The sequence below is a fragment of the Podarcis pityusensis genome (assembly GCF_964106645.2).
Source record: "Podarcis pityusensis genome assembly, chromosome: 4".
Lineage (NCBI taxonomy): Eukaryota > Metazoa > Chordata > Lepidosauria > Squamata > Lacertidae > Podarcis > Podarcis pityusensis.
Window position 1 is genome coordinate 86,548,897 of NC_138027.1, and position 20,299 is coordinate 86,569,195.

At 42.0% G+C, this 20,299-nt stretch overlaps 1 protein-coding gene across 3 annotated transcripts in view; it reads right to left on the reverse strand.

Moving 5' to 3' along the window:
* The window catches only part of RBM26 (RNA binding motif protein 26), a 47,264-nt gene that overhangs the window by 26,863 nt on the left and 102 nt on the right, over positions 1–20,299 (reverse strand). For 2 of the 3 annotated variants that reach the window (XM_081002984.1, XM_081002982.1), the window contains exons 1-8: positions 17,708–18,034; positions 7,866–7,984; positions 6,512–6,648; positions 5,732–5,820; positions 3,045–3,262; positions 1,755–2,015; positions 1,227–1,466; positions 248–385 (exon numbers count right to left, since the gene is read on the reverse strand). In XM_081002984.1, coding sequence (XP_080859110.1) covers positions 248–385; positions 1,227–1,466; positions 1,755–2,015; positions 3,045–3,262; positions 5,732–5,820; positions 6,512–6,648; positions 7,866–7,984; positions 17,708–17,778 — 1,273 coding nt within the window. In that variant the 5' untranslated portion in view covers positions 17,779–18,034. Of the gene's footprint in view, positions 1–247; positions 386–1,226; positions 1,467–1,754; positions 2,016–3,044; positions 3,263–5,731; positions 5,821–6,511; positions 6,649–7,865; positions 7,985–17,707; positions 18,035–20,299 lie in introns of those variants that run through there. The other variant, XM_081002983.1, reaches the window with a different exon arrangement.

Here is a 20,299-nt window from a genome sequence, read left to right on the forward strand (position 1 = left end):
AAAAGTAGTTTGCTGCAAGAAGTTAGCTGCTTGCAAAAAATACATTTCATGTTCCATGGGGCTCGGAACTAATTTTGCAATGCTTTTGATCCTGTTGTTGAGTGTAAAACTACATTCTATAGTTTTATTCTTTGACAATGACAAGTTTCTACCAGATGATAAAATCTATTACACTCCAATTGTCCATTGCATCTGTCTAAGGATAATAAGACTTTCTTTATCATGAGTAAATATTCTAGTACTGCACCTGTAAAAAGAGAGGGTGGAGCAGGCAGTGGCTGGTGATGAATACCGGTTGTTACAACCGTAGGAACAGAACTAGTTGCAGAATTTGGGGGAGCATCCATACCAGAGGGTTGCAAAGGTGGGAGAGGAGGTGGTGGTCCTGCCAAAACCAGAAATAATTTAATATCAAAAGTGAAAAGAAAAAAGCAACCACATACAGCACAAAATATAATATCCTGACCATTGACAGAACTATGGATCTTCAGAGGTAAGACAGCAGCATAAAGGCAGACATAGGGATAGAAGAACTCACTGTTTAGCTTCTGGCTGTTTAATTAAGGCTATCCTCAATATGTAAATAAAGGTCCTGGTTGTTTTAACCAATGTTTAACAAGTGTACAGTCACCAGGGAAGCTACTTGCCGTACTATGTTGGTTCACCGTAAAAATAGTAGCATGCTGTTCCCTATTAGTGTAAGGTGAGGAGTAAAAGGAAAGAGGAGTAGTGCTTGGTTGGTTACAGATTTCAGCTTGGTGCCTGAACCACAATTAGTTCAAACTTCGGCCACCAGAATTTTAAATGCAACAGGTAACAGAGACAATATAAACACTCATCCTTAGAGATACAGTTGGTCTGAATGCAAATTTAATAAATGTGCCAATTTTGACCTTTAAAGCTTACGAGAGCTGCACCATTATACCTAAAAGTACACTACTTTCTATATGTTTCCTCTCCCAGGCAGCGAGACCTTCTGTGCTTGTTTTGCTGAGGCCCTTATGCTTCAAGATGTATCAAGCTGCTGCAAAATGTAGGGACTTCTCAGTGACGGAAATCCAGTTATGGAACTCCATGTCCCAGGATATTTTCTTGTCTTCCTCCTCATTTTTAAGAAAACAGGCATTTCCCCCAATTTGGTTTAGAGACATTGTATCTGAACAGTGTTTTAATGGATTTCAACATAGTACAGTAAGTTATTTTGAAATTTAAAAGGTACATCCTACCTGTAACAGGTGGAAGGCTGGGTGGCAAAGGGCCTGGAGGTGGAACAGGAGGCCTAAGGTTTACAGGAGGAGGAGTAAGAATAGGAGGCGGTGGAGGAAGTCCTGGAGGGGGTGGTCCTTCAACAACCGGGGGCTGTGCTGGAAAAGGCAGTATGCCTGGAAGGTTCACATCTTCTACAACTACAGGGTCACTTCCATGATCAAATGGACACATATCTCCTCTCATACAGAAACCCTTTTCTGAAAAGTTAAAACAGTATGTTACCAGGAAAAGTCTGCAGTGTTCTGAGCAGTGCAAATTAATAGCTTTCCATTCAGTTTCGGAACTGAGTTCATAAACCTCCAATCGCAAAGAAAGCTCCACCCATTTTTACTTTTTATGTTTCACTTGTAAAACAACAAAATGAAATGCGAAATACTAAGGATAAGAAATAGTTTAAAAGAAAATATTTAAAATGTCTGAAGATATAATGGTTATTGTCATCAATGCTTGGCAAGGCAATGGGATAATTCGTTTTTTGTTCTTACCATCATAGTCTCTGCAACGTTTCTTTGGCAGTGGAGGTCTCCCGTAGGAATTGTGGTCTAATTGTTCTTCATGAAAATCTGACCAACTTTCAGTAGTATTATTTCCATGGTGAGCAGGAGCGATAACCGTTATAGTGCTACTTAGTGTAGGGGCAGGGTAATGGCTGGATGAAATGTTTGTTACAGAAGAAACAGGAGTATAGTTGTTTTCTAATGGCTCTGTTCTGTCCAAGTCATATTTTGGTTTCCCTATATCCCTTTCTGCAAAGAAGAACAAGGCATCCACATTATGTCAGTAAGACAAGTATTACGCAAACTGATGAACATTTTTAAAACTAGAAAAACTCCCAATCCCAGCTGGTTTATCGATCTGAAAGCATGCAGGACAGCCAATGGCAAGCTCAAATCACATTTACAAAATACAATTGGCTAAGCGTCTTAAATCCTGAAACATATAAAGAAAGCCCTTTGCTGTGGGACAAATGAAGTATCAAACCTAATAACTTGTTGTGATGTCATTTCATCAGATTTCACCCAGAGAGAGATCTGGAGGAGGCCTCATGTGTGTGCTCTTCTTCCCCAATAATCTCACCATGGGAAGAAACAGGCAAGTGAACCAGAAGAAAGACCATTCAAATATATACAGTTTTTCTCAGTTCAATCGCTCCTTTGCACCTCTAGTGTACAGAGTGTGGGAAAAACATGCGAGGGAAAGCAACAAGCACGTGTCTGCTCATCCAATGCATGAGAACAAACACCATCAAACACCATGGTTTTACTTCTAAGTATATATCCACAGGATAGCACTGTACTTAAAACGTATGTGTCTTAGAACACACTTGTGTGGCATATTTGTATATTATTGTCCTGGTACTTTCAAAATAAATCTTCACAGCTTTTCTAGAGCATAAACATCATCATATATATTTATTCCTACTTTATATCCTGCCTCTCCTTTGAGGATCCCAAGGCAGCACATATGATTCCTCTCCTCTCAGCGGTATCCTCAGACTTTTGCAATGTCCGGCATTGGACAGAACATTAATGATCATCTGAATGTATCAAATGATATCTAACCACATATATTGAAAAGTCTCTGATAAGCAAGTCTTATCCATCCAAACCTGAAAACGTTCCTTTACTACAGAGTACCAATTTGTAGTCTGGAGACAGTCCTACACTCATTCATTCATTTATTTAAGTTTATATACTGCTTGATTGTAAAACTTTAAAGCAGTTTACAAAAAGAATTGCAATGCTGCAAGTCAGCATGTGCACAGCATCGCTCACCTCTGCTCCTTGTTCTACTTCTACTTCGACTCCTGCTCCTGTCGCGGTCTCGATCCCGCAACCTCTCCTTGCTCCAGCTTCTACTGCGACTCCTGCTGTAGCTCCGGCTCCGCCCCCTTCTTCTGTTGTAGCGGTCTCTATAGGACTCTCTTCGCGGGGGATTCCGGTCGTAGTCTCTCTTGCGAGAACGCTCCTCTTTCTTTCTTTCATCCCTGCTTCTAAATATTTTGGATTGTTACACAGAAATAAATTCTAGGCTCTAAACAGAAAATTCATACCAAATATAAGAGTGTAACCATTTGTATCAGAATCAGTGAAAATATTTTTAAAATGAACACAAACACTATTTTAAGTGCCAATTCTGGGCAAAAACAAACTTTGAACCAGCACCAGTTATCACCTACCACAGGCCATTTTAAAAGCTATATAGTTTGGGACAGTGCTATTTTTCTGGAAAGAGGTGCTGGAACTCACCAGGAACACCTTCCTTGTTTGTTTATAACGGCAATGGCACCCACCAAAGAGGTGGTAGAACTAAGTCCTGGTGAGTTCCAGCTGAAAAAAAGCCCTGGTTTGGGGGCTTGTTCAGGTATCAATACATCGCCCAGGACTGGACTGAGGGCCAGAGCACAATGGCATCTTTCTGAGTGGTATATCATGACTGAAACCAACACCACTCTGGAGTCCCTCTGCTGCCAGGACTCAGAACGCTGAGGGGAAAACGAGCTGCATTGGCCCCAGCCCCATGAGGTGCCAGGGGTCGATGTAGCTTGTCCTCCCCCCCCCCTCCATTTTTCATCATCGCAATGCATTACTATATTGTAATGTTTGGCTGGTGATACATTGTGATGTTGAAAGGCGGTATCGCCCAGCCTTAACCTACACTCCTATTCCCCCCCACCATGAACTCCCCATAGATGCAAGAACATGCTATGCCATTTGAGTTTCTGAGCTCAAGGACATGAAGCTCTGTTACTGTATATTAGAAAATAAAAAAATTCCTTCCTGTAGCACCTTAAAGACCAACTAAGTTAGTTCTTGGTATAAGCTTTCGTGTGCATGCACACTTCTTCAGATACACTATCTGAAGAAGTGTGCATGCACACGAAAGCTTATACCAAGAACTAACTTAGTTGGTCTTTAAGGTGCTACAGGAAGGAATTTTTTTATTTTCGACTATGGCAGACCAACACGGCTACCCATCTGTATATTAGAAGCAGACTGGAATACCAATAGCACAGCGCCAGTGTTAGAAACTGAGATAGGAAAGCTAGGAGCTCCATGACACCTTCAACCTAGGTCATGGGCGCATCAACGGAACGTCTCAGCGCGCTGTTTTATAACAAGAATAAGGTAAAGGGACCCCTGACCATTAGGTCCAGTCGTGGCCGACGCTGGAGTTGCGGCACTCATCTCGCTTTATTGGCTGAGGGAGCCGGTGTTTGTCCGCAGACAGCTTCCGGGTCATGTGGCCAGCATGACTAAGCTGCTTTTGGCGAACCAGAGCAGCACACGGAAACACCGTTTACCTTCCTGCCGGAGCGGTACCTAGTTATCTACTTGCACTTTGACGTGCTTTAGAACTGCTAGGTTGGCAGGAGCAGGGACCAAGCAACGAGAGCTCACCCCGTCACGGAGATTCGAACCGCCGACCTTCTGATCGGCAAGTCCTAGGCTCTGTGGTTTAACCCACAGTGCCACCTGCGTCCCTTAGATAGCAAGAATACAAAGCAGAAAATGAATGAACTGCAGCTAAAATATTATGCGTATTTTTCACAGGTCTCTTCTCCAGTCTAGCTGGAAGTGGGGAGGCAGAAAAAAGTCCTCCTTTCCTTCCCTTCTGAAGTTTTAATCTGAAATCTCAGGTGCAGTACTGCGCCCAGAGCTGAGAAGCTGCTCACGCTAATGACATTCCACGTCACAAAATGCACCTAGAACAATGCAAGTTTCGAGATGCACAGCAGACACCCTCCTCCTCTCATTGGAAACACAGAAGCAGAGAAAAAAGTTCGCCCCGATGTAGACTCTCACAAGAGAAAACAAAGCAAATGAAAGGGGAGAGAATACTTCAAATGCAGCCTAGACCTTCATGAGCTCAGACATTCTAAGCGCAGGATTTGCATCCATGAAAAATGGATACATACCAAAGGCAAATCCTAATTCAAATGCAATAATCTGTGCATAGTTGGGTGCTTTCCTGCAGAAGCAAGTGTTGTGCATTTCCCCCAATATATCATACAAAATGTATATTGACTCAAGACAATCACCATCCATTTAAGTGGGTGTAAAAAACACTGATGATGCAGAGTCGTTGTAGGAAAATTCAGAGGTTGACAATTTTCTAATACAAAATTCACTAAGGTGCTCTTTAACTTCAAAACAGTCAGGTGGAAGGAGATAGCTATGTTTGAAAGCACACTCCCTTATGTATCTATAAAAACTACATTAAAAACTACAAAATTTGGATTGTGCTCTGTATGTATTACACATGGGGACTTGCTCATTTATACCTTTGTATCCTTACAATATAATTTGTTTCAAACTGCTGTAACAGCAAACAATGTAACTAAATCCACCTCAAAACATTTATACATAAAAAAGGCAAAGCAAGTAAAAAAGAACAACATGAAAACTTTATTAAATAACCTCTCCTGGTTTTTACTACAAGGGACAGAATACATGATCACCTGGTTTCTCGATAGCGTGAACTTGACTGAGGGGGACTATGGTTTAGCCTTCTAGAAAACTTTTTCTCTCGCTCTTCCTCTTTAATGACCTTGATAAAGAAGGAAAATGAAAATCAGACAAGAGTACAGTACCCAGAGAAACATCCAGCAACCAAACAAAATAGAACCATTTCAAAATCCTTCTCAAGAATTCTACATCAACCTCAGCCCTCAGAACTGCGCATCTTTGTAACAAAGAAGACGCTTTGACATGAGAATTTGAAGTTTAGAAGAGGCATCAGGCAAAAAATTCCACTTCTCCCATGCCTTGGGTTAATTAAACAATCAATGGCCTTTTAAACTGGGAGGTATTGCTTTTGTTTGTTACTATGGTATGTCCTTTTGTGTTTTTATATTGCAAATCGCTCTGTGAACTTTGGATGAAGGGCGGTGTAGAAATTTAATAAACATAATAATAATGAGTAATACAATAAATAAGGGTTTTTAGACATATATCTGATAATCCACTCTTGCTCAGGGTTCTCCAAACAAATATTGCACCTGTAAATACTAGTCTCACACCCTCGATCCAATAGTAACACCCATAGCTTCATTCTCTATGGTTCACTATATCACGTAGTTAAGAGTCACCAAGTGAAGTTTATCCTCAACGATCACCTATCAAAAGTGTTGAGCTTTAAGAAATTGGCATTTAAATGCATTGTAACTGAAAACAGATTAAACATACAGACACAAATTGCAAGATACGCATTAAGAAGAGGATGCATGACTGATCCCTACCTCTTCCTTCTTAGTTTCTTTTTCCTGATGCTGAAAAAAGTCTGATTTCAGGCTTCCCGATGTCGGCTGCTCCAGTGGAGGTAGATAGCTCTTTGTATTCACAGCATCAAAAAGTTTTTCCACGAATATCTGGGTCTCTAAAACAAGATCCAAAGGTAACACTTGACAAACAATTTCTATGGCTAGTATTACTCAGAATTCAATTAGCCATTTTGCATCGGTTGAGCAAATGGTCACTCTCCTATTTGCTTGGGATACATGGCAACTGTAGACAGTAGAGGAGACCAACAGTAACCCTTTCACCAACACTTTCCCATCACTGGCACAGTGCTATCCCCCAAACCCATCCCTGGAGCTTTCAATCTTGAAAAAAGCAGCATCAGGCATTCATCTGCCTCCTCAAGTGTTGGCACACTCTTTATGGACAGCACATGGAAAAAGAGCAGTTCTGGCAAGCAGAGCACAGAAGAGAGAGAAGTATATCTACTATGCACTCTGGAAAGTTTTGTTCGTCTGTTCTCTATAGGTTGCCTCTTGATATACCATCACCAAACTTGGTAGAAAAAGGCCCAAAGTGGGGGCGATAGTCTTCGTCAATGTTTGGATGCCAGGAGCCATTTTGAATCAAGATGGTAGACTAAAACACAACTTTGGGTTGACTACAATCAATTTTTGGTGTGACAGATACAAACTCACAAACTGCACTATTCATTTAAAAATGACAAAATGTTTAGGTTTATAAAAATGCCTGGGGAGTGCTCTGTAATTGAAAGCAGTTGATTTATTATATTTACAGTCATACCTCGGAAGTCAAACACCTTTCAAGTAGAACGTTTTGGCTCCCGAACGCTGCAAACCCAGAAGTCAGTGTTCCAGTTTGCGAATGTTCTTTGGAACCCAAACACCTGACACGGGTTCCGCAGGAGCTTCCTGCAGCCTATCAGAAGCCACGGCTTGATTTCCGAACATTTTGGAAGTTAAACAGACTTCCAGAACGGATTCCGTTCGACTTCCAAGGTATGACTGTATTTTTTATATATCTAAGGCATCTACTATTTAATTCTTAGTATTTCTAATACTTAATTCTAGATGACGATCCAATAACCACTCAAAAGGATTCAGAGCTTCCAAGAGTGAGTATCTGTAATGTCTGTAATGTCTGAGTATCTGTAATGTCTCTTAGATGTTATACACTACGTTATTTCTTTGAATCAACAAATCTGTTGGGCTGCATACTTTTTGTTCTATTTAATGCAGAGCCATTCAGCCCAGGATGCAATAATAAACATATACAATTAATTGAAGATGGAGTCAGAATTCAGAACAAGTCAGTGATATATTTACAAGAGCTTACCCTTTTGAAGAAACACATCCAGCTGATCAACACATAATGCCCTCAGTTCTTTCTCACTTTTATCCTTCTTTACCAAAGCAAGAACATACTTAGCTAGAGCTGATGGGTCTGCATCACATCTGTAAAAGGAGCAAAACAAGACTGCTGTCAGTAATGAAGATATCCTAAAAAGTTAACTTGAGCTGGTGCAGTATGCCCAGGGTGTTCTGTATCTTTACACTTTCATTTTGCATTGATGTGTGTTATATAAAATGAATCAAGTGTCAACTTCTACTGAAAAAGCCAGTCTATGAGTTTCATCAATTTGTTTTGCTTCACTGCGTTTTGGACCACTGTTGTGCTCATGGCTGTTCCCATCCCTTAACAAGGGTTACCCAGCCCTCAGTGACAGGGTCAAAATGTGTAAGGTTGACCCAAAATGCTGGGCATTGTGTACCCTTCAGCCAGGCTTTCTGCAAAGTATTAAATCCCCTTTGCCCCAATCATTGAAATACAGGAATGACCATTTTAGGAGTGTTCAACTGATGTGTAACTGCCAACACTTGGGAGCTTTTGGAAGTGAAATGGGGGCGGGGCAGAACAGGACTGGCTAATGTACCGGGGGGGGGGGCAAGAACAGAAACCCCACGCAATATGGTCACCGCCTGTAACATTTTGCTAGTTAGTAAAGGAATTGTGGCCTCTGCTGTTCTTACTTCTTTAAAAAATGGTGGGTGAATTTTCAATGGAATAGTTTTACCATTGTGATGTTCATTTTATCAATGATAATTACTGGGCTTCTAGCCATTAGTTACTATTCTGCAGACTATATGTAATTAGCTGATGAGATATCACACAGAGAAAAAGAGAACCGGCTAATAATAAACATAAAAGCATTTCATGGCTAACCAAAAGTTGGCTCAAGGACAATCACATTGTCACTTATTTCTTAACCATCCGTTGACAAGTGGGGTTAAATGCACCCCAACAGCACTGAAAAAGCATTCATAAAACTTTTGGGTTCTTCCACAATTCAATGTTGCAAATAGTCCTCAATGATGAAAGGTTGTGGAATACTGTTAAATATTGATATCTGTATGTATTTAGCTTGTTATAATACAGTTCTATTTTAAAAAGCACTATGGTGATGTATAAATTGCCATAGGTTGTTTCTGTGAGGATTAAATTATGGAAAAATCAAGGTTTTTACTTTTACAACTTTTGATGTCAATTCTGCCACTACTGTAGTAACTGAGAAACCATAAAAGCTGCACAAAAGTCCAAGAAGTCAACATGATCCCAAGACATTCACTTCCTTTAACACCACCACAAATGGTATCAGGGCAGGGTCAATAACATTCCACACGTTTACCACCAAATTGCTTTAGAGTTCCAGTTAAAGGGGGATCTAGGCTTTTCAATATGCTCATACGCGGCATCTTCAAATTTACTTATCCAACTAGAGTATCCTTAAGATGTAGGTGTGATACACGACTGGCATAGGGTTCAGCTGAAACTTTACTAACTTGTTTCATCATTGTGCATCTATCTAAAGGAGACTAATCTCAGTCTCTCAGTGGAGGAGTGTGATATTCCATCTAAACAAGTAATGTTCTCTGACCGTCATGATCAAAGTAGCCTTAAAGAGATGGTTCAAGGAAACTGGGAACACCTGAAAGCATCAACAGTCTTTGCAAGACTGGATGTTCTTTTAAATTAAAAATTAACTTTACACTATTTTAAATATTCTTTATCCATCATGTTCTTCAAGACAAAACAGTCGGTCACTTGCACAGAGATTAGAAAAAACACCGAACATAATATTAAACATAAGCACTTGCATTCTTAAAAACAAGATACAAGGTGTATCTTGCCACCCAGAGTGGTGGGACAACCCAATCAGATGGGCGGCATACAAATAATATAATTTGTTGTTGTTGTACTGAGAATAGAACCACTGAAATTAATAAGTACATTAAATTTCAATGGGTCTACCAATAGAACTTAGCTGGCTACAACCCACCATTTTGAGGCACTTAAAAATAATAATAATAGTGATTGATTACCAAGTAACTGAGGCTTGTGAAATATGGTATAGGATACCTTAGTGGTTTTCAACCAGTGTGCCGTGGCACCCTGGGTGCCTTGAAAGAAGGTCAGATGTGCCACAGGCAACACTGGCCTCAGTCCCTCTTTCCTCCCCTCCCTCCTCTGATGCCCTCTCATGTGTCTGCCTCCCAAGGGCTTGCACAGCTGTTTGTTGCAGCAGTCCTGGCTACAAGCTCCCCAGGCAAATGGTGTCTCAGGGATTGTTCAGGGGGTGCTGGTTGCCAGGAGCTGAGGAAGCAAGCAAGCAAGCAAGCAAGCGGGCGAGGGAGCTCAGCCAGCCAGTCTGCCAGGTCCTTGCTGGTGGGAATGGACAGACAAGTGGGAGGCCTGGCAGGCAGGCACGGTTCTGCCTTTCTTGTGCTTGCTGTGTGCAAGGCCTGCCGAGGAGTTGAGTGTCTGGTTCTGAAAGGGAGCCTTTCCACCACACATACCCAGCAGCACCCGCTGCTGCTATTGCTGCCTCCCAAAGTGAGTAAGGTGCTGGCCTCATGTTCACCTCTGGCCAGTCTCCGTTGGGCCACCAAGGCTGGGGGCATCCTCTTCCCAGGCCCCTGTGAGGCAGTGTCAGGAGGCACCTCTCTTTGGGGCATGGGGGGGGCGCTCAGAGACCAGGGGTGGCAGTAGTGACTGCCTGGAGGACTCCCAAGGAAAGGTAAGAGGAGGTTGAGGAAACACTCCACAAGGGAGGGTGTTCAAAAAAGGGTAAGAGGCTGCCAGTTCTGCGAGAAATGGGTGACATAACTGGGCTCCTGAGCCCCACAGGGGTGCAGCAGAAAAATGGAGTTGGTCAAGGGAGCTGTGGACTCAAAAAGGTTGAAAACCTTTGTCTTAAAATTTAAAAGTTATCAGTGAAAGGTCCCCTACCAGCATTACATTAAAATTTCTAAGCATTTCAGGAATTCATACATCTATTATATATTCTGCACAGGACATGGCCACTGAATTAATGTTTCATAGAATCATTGAATTGTAGAGCTGGAAGGGACCCCAAGGGTCATTTAGTCCAACCCCACCAATGCTGGACTCTCAACTAAATCATACATGACAGATGGCCAACCAACCTCTGCATAAAAGCCTCCAAGGAAGCAGACTCCACCACCTCTCATGGGAGTCTGTTCTACTGTTTTATCTTCTGGAAACCACCTCCTCTGTTGAATTTACATTGTTCTCTTCTGTTTGGAACAGTTTACATACATTATCATTGCAATTGCTTTATCTGTTTTCATAATTTTGCATTTTATTGTTGTAACCCATCCTGGGACCTTACAATGATGGGTACATAGGAAATCATAAAGATAAATAAAAATATGTGGGCTTCTCAGAAATTCAACAGTCTGACTCAAGCATGAAAATCATGTCGAGTAAAGAGGAAGGTGAGCCAACAATGGTGCTGGAATGATAACAAAAGACCTTGTAGGGGCTGGTTGCCATGATGATGTCCCTTGTTGTGTACCCTTTAAAACCTTTACCATATGAAGCTTCCCGTGTCATGATTCCCCTGGATGCATCAAGTTCAGAAGCTTACATCTGCTTCAAATGTTTCAAAACCACGCTAGACTGCAACACAGACTTGTTAAAAATCACTGTATTTTGCAGTTACTCAGCAAACCTTTCGAGGCTGGAGAGTTTACACAATTACACGGTACAAGATTAAAAACCTTTAAAAAAGAAGTCATTTAAAAAATGGAAGTTTAACTCTCTTGTCAGTTACAGACATTCTTCCAGTTTTTATATAGCTCACAAACTCATTCAAACTATTTACATACATTTACCATTTTTAATTGACTTGTTGACAAGAATCATGTCGCCAATACGGCATAGCATCATAATTTGTTTAGCCATCTGAGCAAATATTTCCAGAAATCAAGTTTCAAAAGCCTAATGAAAGTTATAAATGTATACCCCAGTTCTGAGCTACAAACTCTGCCCACTCAGCAACATTCAATTGTACACATTTTATCTTTGTATTCTTTTGGATAACATTATATAAAAGTGGTGCAAACAGCAAAGAACAAATCCAACTACTAGTAGCTTACCCGCAACATCATATTTTCCAAACACAACAGTTTTTAGTGCTGTTCCCTGGGAGCAAAATGAATGGGTCATCCATGCAACTTGCTCATATATTAAACTATGAACTATATATAAAGAATCTAAATGACATGAAAAATGTGAGAAAATCTAAGAAAACAGGAGACCAAAAACTTTTAGAATATAGGAAGAAAACAAATCCTCTCTGGAAGTTAAAAAAGAAAGGAGGACTTTAAGTCCCAAAACAGGCAAGTGCAGAAATTCATTACAAAATAAAGTATGTCCATCATGCTGTATTTACTCGAATCTAATGCTCACCTTTTTTTGCCAAATGACGTTGCGAAAATTAAGGTGTGCATTAGATTCTATGGCACATTTACATTCGCCAGCAAATACTTTTTCGGTTTCAAGGTTCTGAAAATTGAGGTGTGCATTAGATTAAATGGCGTATTAGATTCAGGTAAATAAGTGATCTCCTTCAAGAAAAAGATTTCTATTCCACATTGTGATGATTCAGTCAAGCCATTTTACTGTTTATTCAGGCAATGTAAATGGAATAGAAATTTCTTTGCCTCAGAAATGTATACAATGCATTTCAGTTTACTGTTCCAATAAATGTCTGCATCATTTTGAGGCTTTGCCTTCTTGTGGGGACTTGCAGGCCTCTCAATGCTGCCCCTTCCTCCTCCTGCCCAAAGATTTCTCCTACACACTTATTTATGGTAATATAAAAGATGGGAAACCAAAGTAATAATAAAACCATGAACTACATTTAAACCATCTCCTTGATTGTATTCCCGTCATAATGAATTACAGCAACAAAATCCCAGGGCATTTAACAAGCAGAAGGAACACTTTCCATTTTAATGAGCCTATGCTTCTACAATGTCTCTGTACAATACAAATGTTTAACCATGATTTCCCAAAATAACCTGAGTTAGAAAATAGTAAGCTTGTGCAAAAAGTATCATTCCAAGAGAACTAAAGGGCAATAGCTTGAATATCCTGAAAAAGCCAAATCAAGTAGTTCAAATGAGAAATAAATATGATTGAAAACTCCAGGGAGCACTGCAGTGAATCAACACGGCAACAACAATGACTGAAAGTGTTTGCCCAGTCTACACGGACAGTACCTCCAGGGATGCTTTTAAACTAGGAGACAAGTATATTAACAAGGAAAACAGGGAGAAAGACTGTTCAGAATAATAATCAAAACCTATTTTCACAATAACCATTCCATATTTACTTGTTGTGTTCACAAGACTGCTGTCTTATGAGGATACTCATCTTTTATCAGATAGATTCTCCATTAAGAAAATCTACCATATTTGAAGTGGCATCGGTAGCCATATGAAAGAAAAGTTTATGCATGTTTCTTGGAGAGACTGATTGCAAAGAAGTCTCCATGTTTGGTATCAAAAAGTGATATTAAAAAAAAAAAAAGGATTCCAAGTCAATGTTTTCCTTAGCCACATATTTATCTGCAAAGAATAGCCTGGTCCAGACATGCAGGGAATGGGAATGGGAATAAGATGGGAATGGGAATGGCAGAACACACCATCTCACTTCAGACGATGGAAGAATCACGTTTTTTAAAGCTCTCTGGTGTGGGGGGAAAAAAGTGTGCCCATCCAGTGCAACAAGAACAAGGCTGAACTAGAATCTTTCTCCATGGTGTGCTGCTATTACCTGCAAATGTAGCTATGTAATTTGCTACTCACTTAGGGCTGGTAATAATCGTTTCCGAAGATCACCCGAAAGTTCAAGGTGAACCTGCCCAAGCAGCTATTGCTGCACTATGCTACTCTGCCCCAAGTAGGTAAATAGTGAAATGCTACAATGGTTGTATTTCTTCCCTCAACTCTACGTAGATAAGACTTTTTGCTTGTTAAGAAGGCTAGACAACAGAGCACTAGGACTGCATCAGCAGCAGTGCTGCATTTCCCAGCTCCACAATTAACAGAAAAGTACTAAGCAATGTAGAAAACAACCATACACTTAGTCAAAGCAGCTCAGTATTATCTAGACCCGTGATTCCCTAACACTTTCCCCTCTATGAACCGTTTGAAAATTAGACTCTTGAAGGGCCACTTAATGATTTCCCACTCCCCGTGCGCCTATTGCAGCTATTGTAATGCACTATGTGAAATGATGTGTGATTTCTATTTGCATTTTAACTGCTTCTTTTATTTCTTATCCAACACTGATAAAAGTTGAAGTCCATAGAATTCCACAAAATTTACAGGCACACTGTGGAACACCGGAATGATGTTTGTGGACCACAGTTTGTGAACCCCTGGTCTAGACCGACAATGGTTCTCCAGGGTTTCTAGCAGGAATTTCTCTTAGCCCTACCTGGAGTTGCCAGGGATTGAACCTCCTTGCAAAGAAAATGTTCTACTTCTGAGCTGCAGCCCTTCCCATTTTATGAAGCGGCTACATGTGTCCTATCTCTTCTGTTCTTAAGGCAGAGAGCAACCACAATGCGGTGCCGCTTTTACAAACAAGATGTAGCAGATGACCAACCACTCCTGAAACCTCACTGCAAAACTGCACAAAAATATACATATCTGACCAAGGATTTCAAGATTTCCCCTTGTTTGAACATATACACATGAATGTTTCCACACACAGCACACTTCACTGGGCACAACAGTTAAAGAATCGTCTTGCATTTTCAGTACAGTGGTACCTCGGGTTACATACGCTTCAGGTTACATACACTTCAGGTTACAGACTCCGCTAACCCAGAAATAGTACCTCGGGTTAAGAACTTTGCTTCAGGATGAGAACAGAAATCACATGGCGGTGGCACGGCAGCAGCAGGAGGCCCCATTAGCTAAAGTGGTGCTTCAGGTTAAGAATGGACCTCCGGAATGAATTAAGTACGTAACCAGAAGTACCACTGTACTTATTTGGCACCCAAAATGACACCTTTAGAATCTAACTGGTCATCTGCTCCTTCCAGGACCTTTGTGTTAAAAAGGCTCTTACTGCATTTCCATCCAGGGTTCACTATCCTCAGCCTAACAAATCAGCTCTTGCAAAGAATGTAATGATTTCTGTACAAAGTCCCTACTTCTGCATTTGAAACAAGAATCCCTGGTGTGACCAAAAACTGGCCAAACTGAGAACCAATGATAACTCTTCATACCATTTCTTATCACGCTGGTTATGGAGGCTTAATCTGCACACAGCATAAGATTGTTATTCTCAGGGTTGTGGGTTTGAGCCCCTTACCGGGCAAGAGAGTCCTGCATTGCAGAGGATTGGAATAAATGACCTTTGGGGTACCTTCCAACTCTACAATTCTATAATCCCAAAATGTAGTTGCGCGCCCAGAAATCAACTTACAGTGTTCAACTTCTTAGACAATGCAAAGGAGTAGCACAGTCATTAAATTTTCTTATCGTGTTTTGTCCATTCTGCTTTTATGCAGTAAATTATATTAAAATGATGTTTTGTTATGTTAAAAGAATTACTGATTCTTCATCCCAGGAGTATTTCCACTGTACCAACACCCTGCTTTGCCACAAATCACAATTCCTGCATGTTTTTCTACATATCAGCTGCACAGTGCAAACCCTTTGAATTGGTGGTAGCCCGGAAATAGCTGGCAAGAATAAACATCTGTTAAAAACACACTGCACTCTCAAACTTTGGTGTCAACAATTCAATTCAAAGCACCAAAGAGTGAACCAACAATTCAATTTAATACATTATTAGGCAAGAGTCTCAAACAGGCAAGAACGACAGTTGACATTTCGAAAATTTCTTGCAACTGAACTTTTACCCTTTAATTCCTTGCTCACAAGGAACTGTGAAGCATACGACTTTATTACAGAAGTGCATAAAGCATTTGTAAATTAAGTGTGCTTTCTCATAAGGAAACTGTACATCATCCAATATGATGGCGGTATAATTCTATACAACATCAGTTATTCACACTATAAAGTCTGAAACATACATATGTAAGAGTCAGGTGTACCAGATCAAGGCGTATGCATACATAACCCACAGGTGCAGATCAGTTAAGCACAGCAAACTTTCACAACAAATACAGCAAGGGAAGGTCAAGTCACCCATCCTCTTGGCAGCAGTGCCCTTCCACAAACTTTGAGGCAGCAATACCTATGTGGGCTAATTTCCAACTTTTGTTTTGAGTTGTACCACTACAGGCTGCAGGTATGGGGGCTGTCGTGAGTTGAAAGCACCTCCATACACAATGTTCCCCCCTCCTCGACCCCGCCAAAGACAAAAAAGAAACACACCTTAACAGAGTGAACTAGATCAGTGGTTCCCAATTAGCTAATTACTGAAGACCCCCTATTTTTCAAAATCCAAGCCACGGGAAATTTTGTTAACTCTATGGTAGCTACCTCTGCAAGGCAATTTTTTAAACAAAATGTGGAGCAGCCCCTAATAAGCAAACGATTTTAGGTACGCTAAAAAAAACAGACGATAAAATTTGTGATATCACCATGCAGAAATTTATTTAAGGGAGAAGCAAGGGATGGAGTTGCAGACCCCCGGGATAGGTTCTGTGGACCCCCAGGGGTCCCTGGACCCCTAATTGGGAACAATGTTCAAAACTTTTTATGATTCAATAATCATAAGGTGATGATGGTTTTCTTGCTAACCACAAACAGCCTTTAAGGCTGTCACTTTCTGTTTGGGTAGTGCACTGTAATAGCTTTGAACAGAAGACATGTGCTACTTTTAAATTGCCTACACCCAGCGTTCGAAACTCCCATTATTCGAGGCGTGTTCTGTGACAGGGAAATCATTAGCGTGAGCCGTTTCTGAGCTCTGGGCGCAGTACAACACCTGAGATTTCTGCTTAAAAATGCAGAGTGGAAGGAAAGGAGGACCTTTTTCTGCCTCCCCACTTCCAGCTGCTCTCCAAAGACTGCAGAAGAGGCCCTCTTAAGAGTACAGTGGTACCTCGGGTTAAACACTTAATTCATTCCGGAGGTCCGTTCTTAACCTGAAACTGTTCTTAACCTGAAGCACCACTTTAGCTAATGGGGCCTCCTGCTGCCGCCACGTGATTTCTGTTCTCATTCTGAAGCAAAGTTCTTAACCCAAGGTACTGTTTCTGGGTTAGTGGCGTCTGTAACCTGAAGCGTATGTAACCCGAGGTACCACTGTATTAGGGAGGACCAGACCATGTGCAAAATCAACGTTTTAGCTGCTGTTCATTCATTTACAGCTTTGTATTCTTGCTAAGACAATAAAAAAGCACACCGTGGAGCCCATAACCTAGGTTTAAGGTGCCACAGGGCTCCTAGCTTTCCCATCTCGGTTTCTAACACTGGCATTCTAGTTTGCTTCTGAGGTACAGTAACAGAGCTTCACGTCTCGAAGCTGTTCAGACACTGAATGGCATAAGGTGTTCATGGTTAGGGGGGGACGGGACAGGGGTGTGTTAGGGCTAGGCGACCCCGCTTTTCAACATCCCCAGCCAAACCTTGCAACGTAGTCACGCGTCGCGATTGGGAACCACTGAACTAGATGCAAGGGAGGAAGAAGTCAGGTTTCTGCACACCAGACACCTCACCCCAGTGACACTATGGGTCCATTTTTGTAACCCCCGCTTGCAGAGGCTCCAAGCGGGCGGGTGCGCATTTATGCACCTCCGCACACGCATATGCAGAATGAAGGCGCCCTGAATACACGTGTGCGCGCGCGTTCAGACGTTCCCCACGCTCCCTACTACTCACATGGGGGCCAAGGTCTTGCTGAGCCACGATTTCAGCGCCTCGAAGTTTTCTATGATCATTCTCGCCACCATCCAGAGCCGGCCCGAGCCCCGCCTCCTCAGGCAGCGGTGACGAGGGCTTGGCGGCGAGGGCCCCGGGCCTGAGGGGACGCCGAGAGAGAGGCCCGAGCCAAGGAAAGGGGTAACGGCAGGCGGCCAGGCAGCCTCCCCGGCCCTGACTCTGACCCCGGAATGCTTATGCAGACGCGGCCTCAGCTAAAGCCTCTCTCCTTTCTTTCTTATTTCCACCCCCCCTTTTCCCGCCCCTTCCCTTCCTTTCCTCGTCTTCTTTTCGCGCAAGGAACAACTAAGATGGCGGCGGGGAAGCGTCGCGAGGCTTGCGGAAACCTCGCGAGGGGGCGCAACGCGCGGGGAAAGCGGGAGGCGAGGAGAGCGAGCTAGCGCGCAGGCGCACGGCGGGGCGGGGCGTCACTAGCCGGAGGAGGCTGCGCGCGCATCCCCGGCTGGTTTGAAGGGCCGGGATCTCCTTCAAAAATGTGGGGGCGTGGCCCGTCGGAGGGTATGGAGTTACAATATATGCAATCCCGAGCCGAGGAGATAAATAATTATACAACCTTCAGAAGACATCTGAAGGCAGCCCTGTGTAGAGAGAAGTTTTTTAGTGTTTTATTTTTATTATGCTTTTTATATGTTGAAAGCTGCCCAGAGTGGCTGCAGCAACTTACACAGCTGCAAATAAAACGTCTTAAATGTGTTTTAAAGTGCAATATACAAATGTGATGCTAGATGGCGACAGTGAACTCTGCAAAATTCAATGTGTTTTTCAAAACATTTTTTTAAAAGCGTTTTTACAGCTTTTTTTTATATGTGTGTAGATTCCACCCCAGTCTTGGGAGGGCTTGGAATAAATAATAAAATTATTATTATTATTATTGAATAAGATGTACCTATTTTCATTGGAGAAATGTTGGAGGGTTTGGAATTTCCACCCTCTATATAAATGTGCTTGGGTGCCTGGAATGAGCCCATTCTGCCACAATGGGCCTGCCTTTCCGCGTTCTGCAAGACTCTCCTGCGTCTGGCGTATGACTAAGCTGCGCCTTTGGAACATGTCCTGATGCCTTATGCTTCTTTTCTCCTCTTGCTCACCCCAGTTACTTGGCAGTAAGTACTGCCAAACCCTGCAGGAATCATTTTCAGGAAAAGTTTGCAAAGCTCTTATTATACCACAAACTCAGCACTCAGTTGCTAAAGTGGACTGGAAACTCTATTCATAAATATTCACTGGGGAAACAGCTATTTTGCCCATTTTTGCCTTCCCTAACCCTGAATATAGCAGGCTGTGGGGAGTGTATTAAAGTGTGTCTCGCTGCCATTAAGTGGGTTTAAATATACTAATATGGAATAACAAATTGTATTAGTGATGAAATTACAAAATGTGAAGGAGGTGAGGACAGGTGACCCCACCTAGGCCCAAAGTCACCCCCCCCAACCAGGCCTCAAAACAGTCCAAAATTCCTTTTGTCTTCTAAAAATCCACAGCTAAAGCTTTCTTCTGCTTTTCTCACAAGATGTTGTCCATAGACAAAAATGTTACTTTTATCAGCACAAGAAGGCTTCAAAAAGCTAATGAATAGGCTCTGTTCAAAGCAAGCCTGAGAACTGACTTTTATCTCATTCAGTTGCAACACATCTTGGACATGCTGAACCGCTCTCACCCCCCCTTTCCTGGGAAGGGTGCCAAGAGTCCAAGAGTCCCAAGACAGGAGCTTTCTGTTCATGCTCAGGAACCTCAACATGGGGCAGGACTCTGAAGAGGAGGAGAAAGGGGAGGGAACTAGAAGGGGAATATATGCTCTGTGCAAATGACTGTGAACCCGTGCTTGTTTGTGAGCTATCACACTTGCTCCTTCTACCAGTTCATGGATGGTAGAAATAAAGCTTTTTCTCCTAAACTATTCCTTGAGTGTCTGTTGACTCCCATCTCCCTTTCCCGGGCGCAATATTTTTCCCACCCGAGGGCAAAGCCTCATAAGGCTACAAATGAAGAATTAACTTCATGATTTAGCTGGACTCGGGACTGGAGGAACAGCAGCACTTGTAACTCTCCATGCTTTATGATAGAACATTTTCATGCTGGATGTAGTGTTGTACAACCGTAGCTGCATTCCTGTTCATGTTTTATGAGATATATGTGGCCTATCACATGTAAAGCATCCTGAGAATGCTAGTCTTGTCTGATGATTCAATAAATCTTGGGTATGAGGGCCCAAGACTGTATGACATATGCAATTTGTGGCTGCTAATTTAAAAGGAAAGGAAGGGACCGTTTTGAGGATAGAAGTTTTTGGCCTTCTTTACCATTCCCCATTTGGCTATTTCTGTATTCCAAGTGCCTCCAAGCAGCTAACTGCTTCCGTGTTCATGGGAGTATCAATTATGGTCATCAATACTGTATAATAAATATTATAAATAGTTTTGCCCTCCTCCTGAACACAGCAGAAATAGAAACGAATTCCGTCATGTGACTACAGCAGTCAAATGTGAAGCCATTAAAATCCTGTAGTGTGACAAATCCTCTGAGGATTTAAGC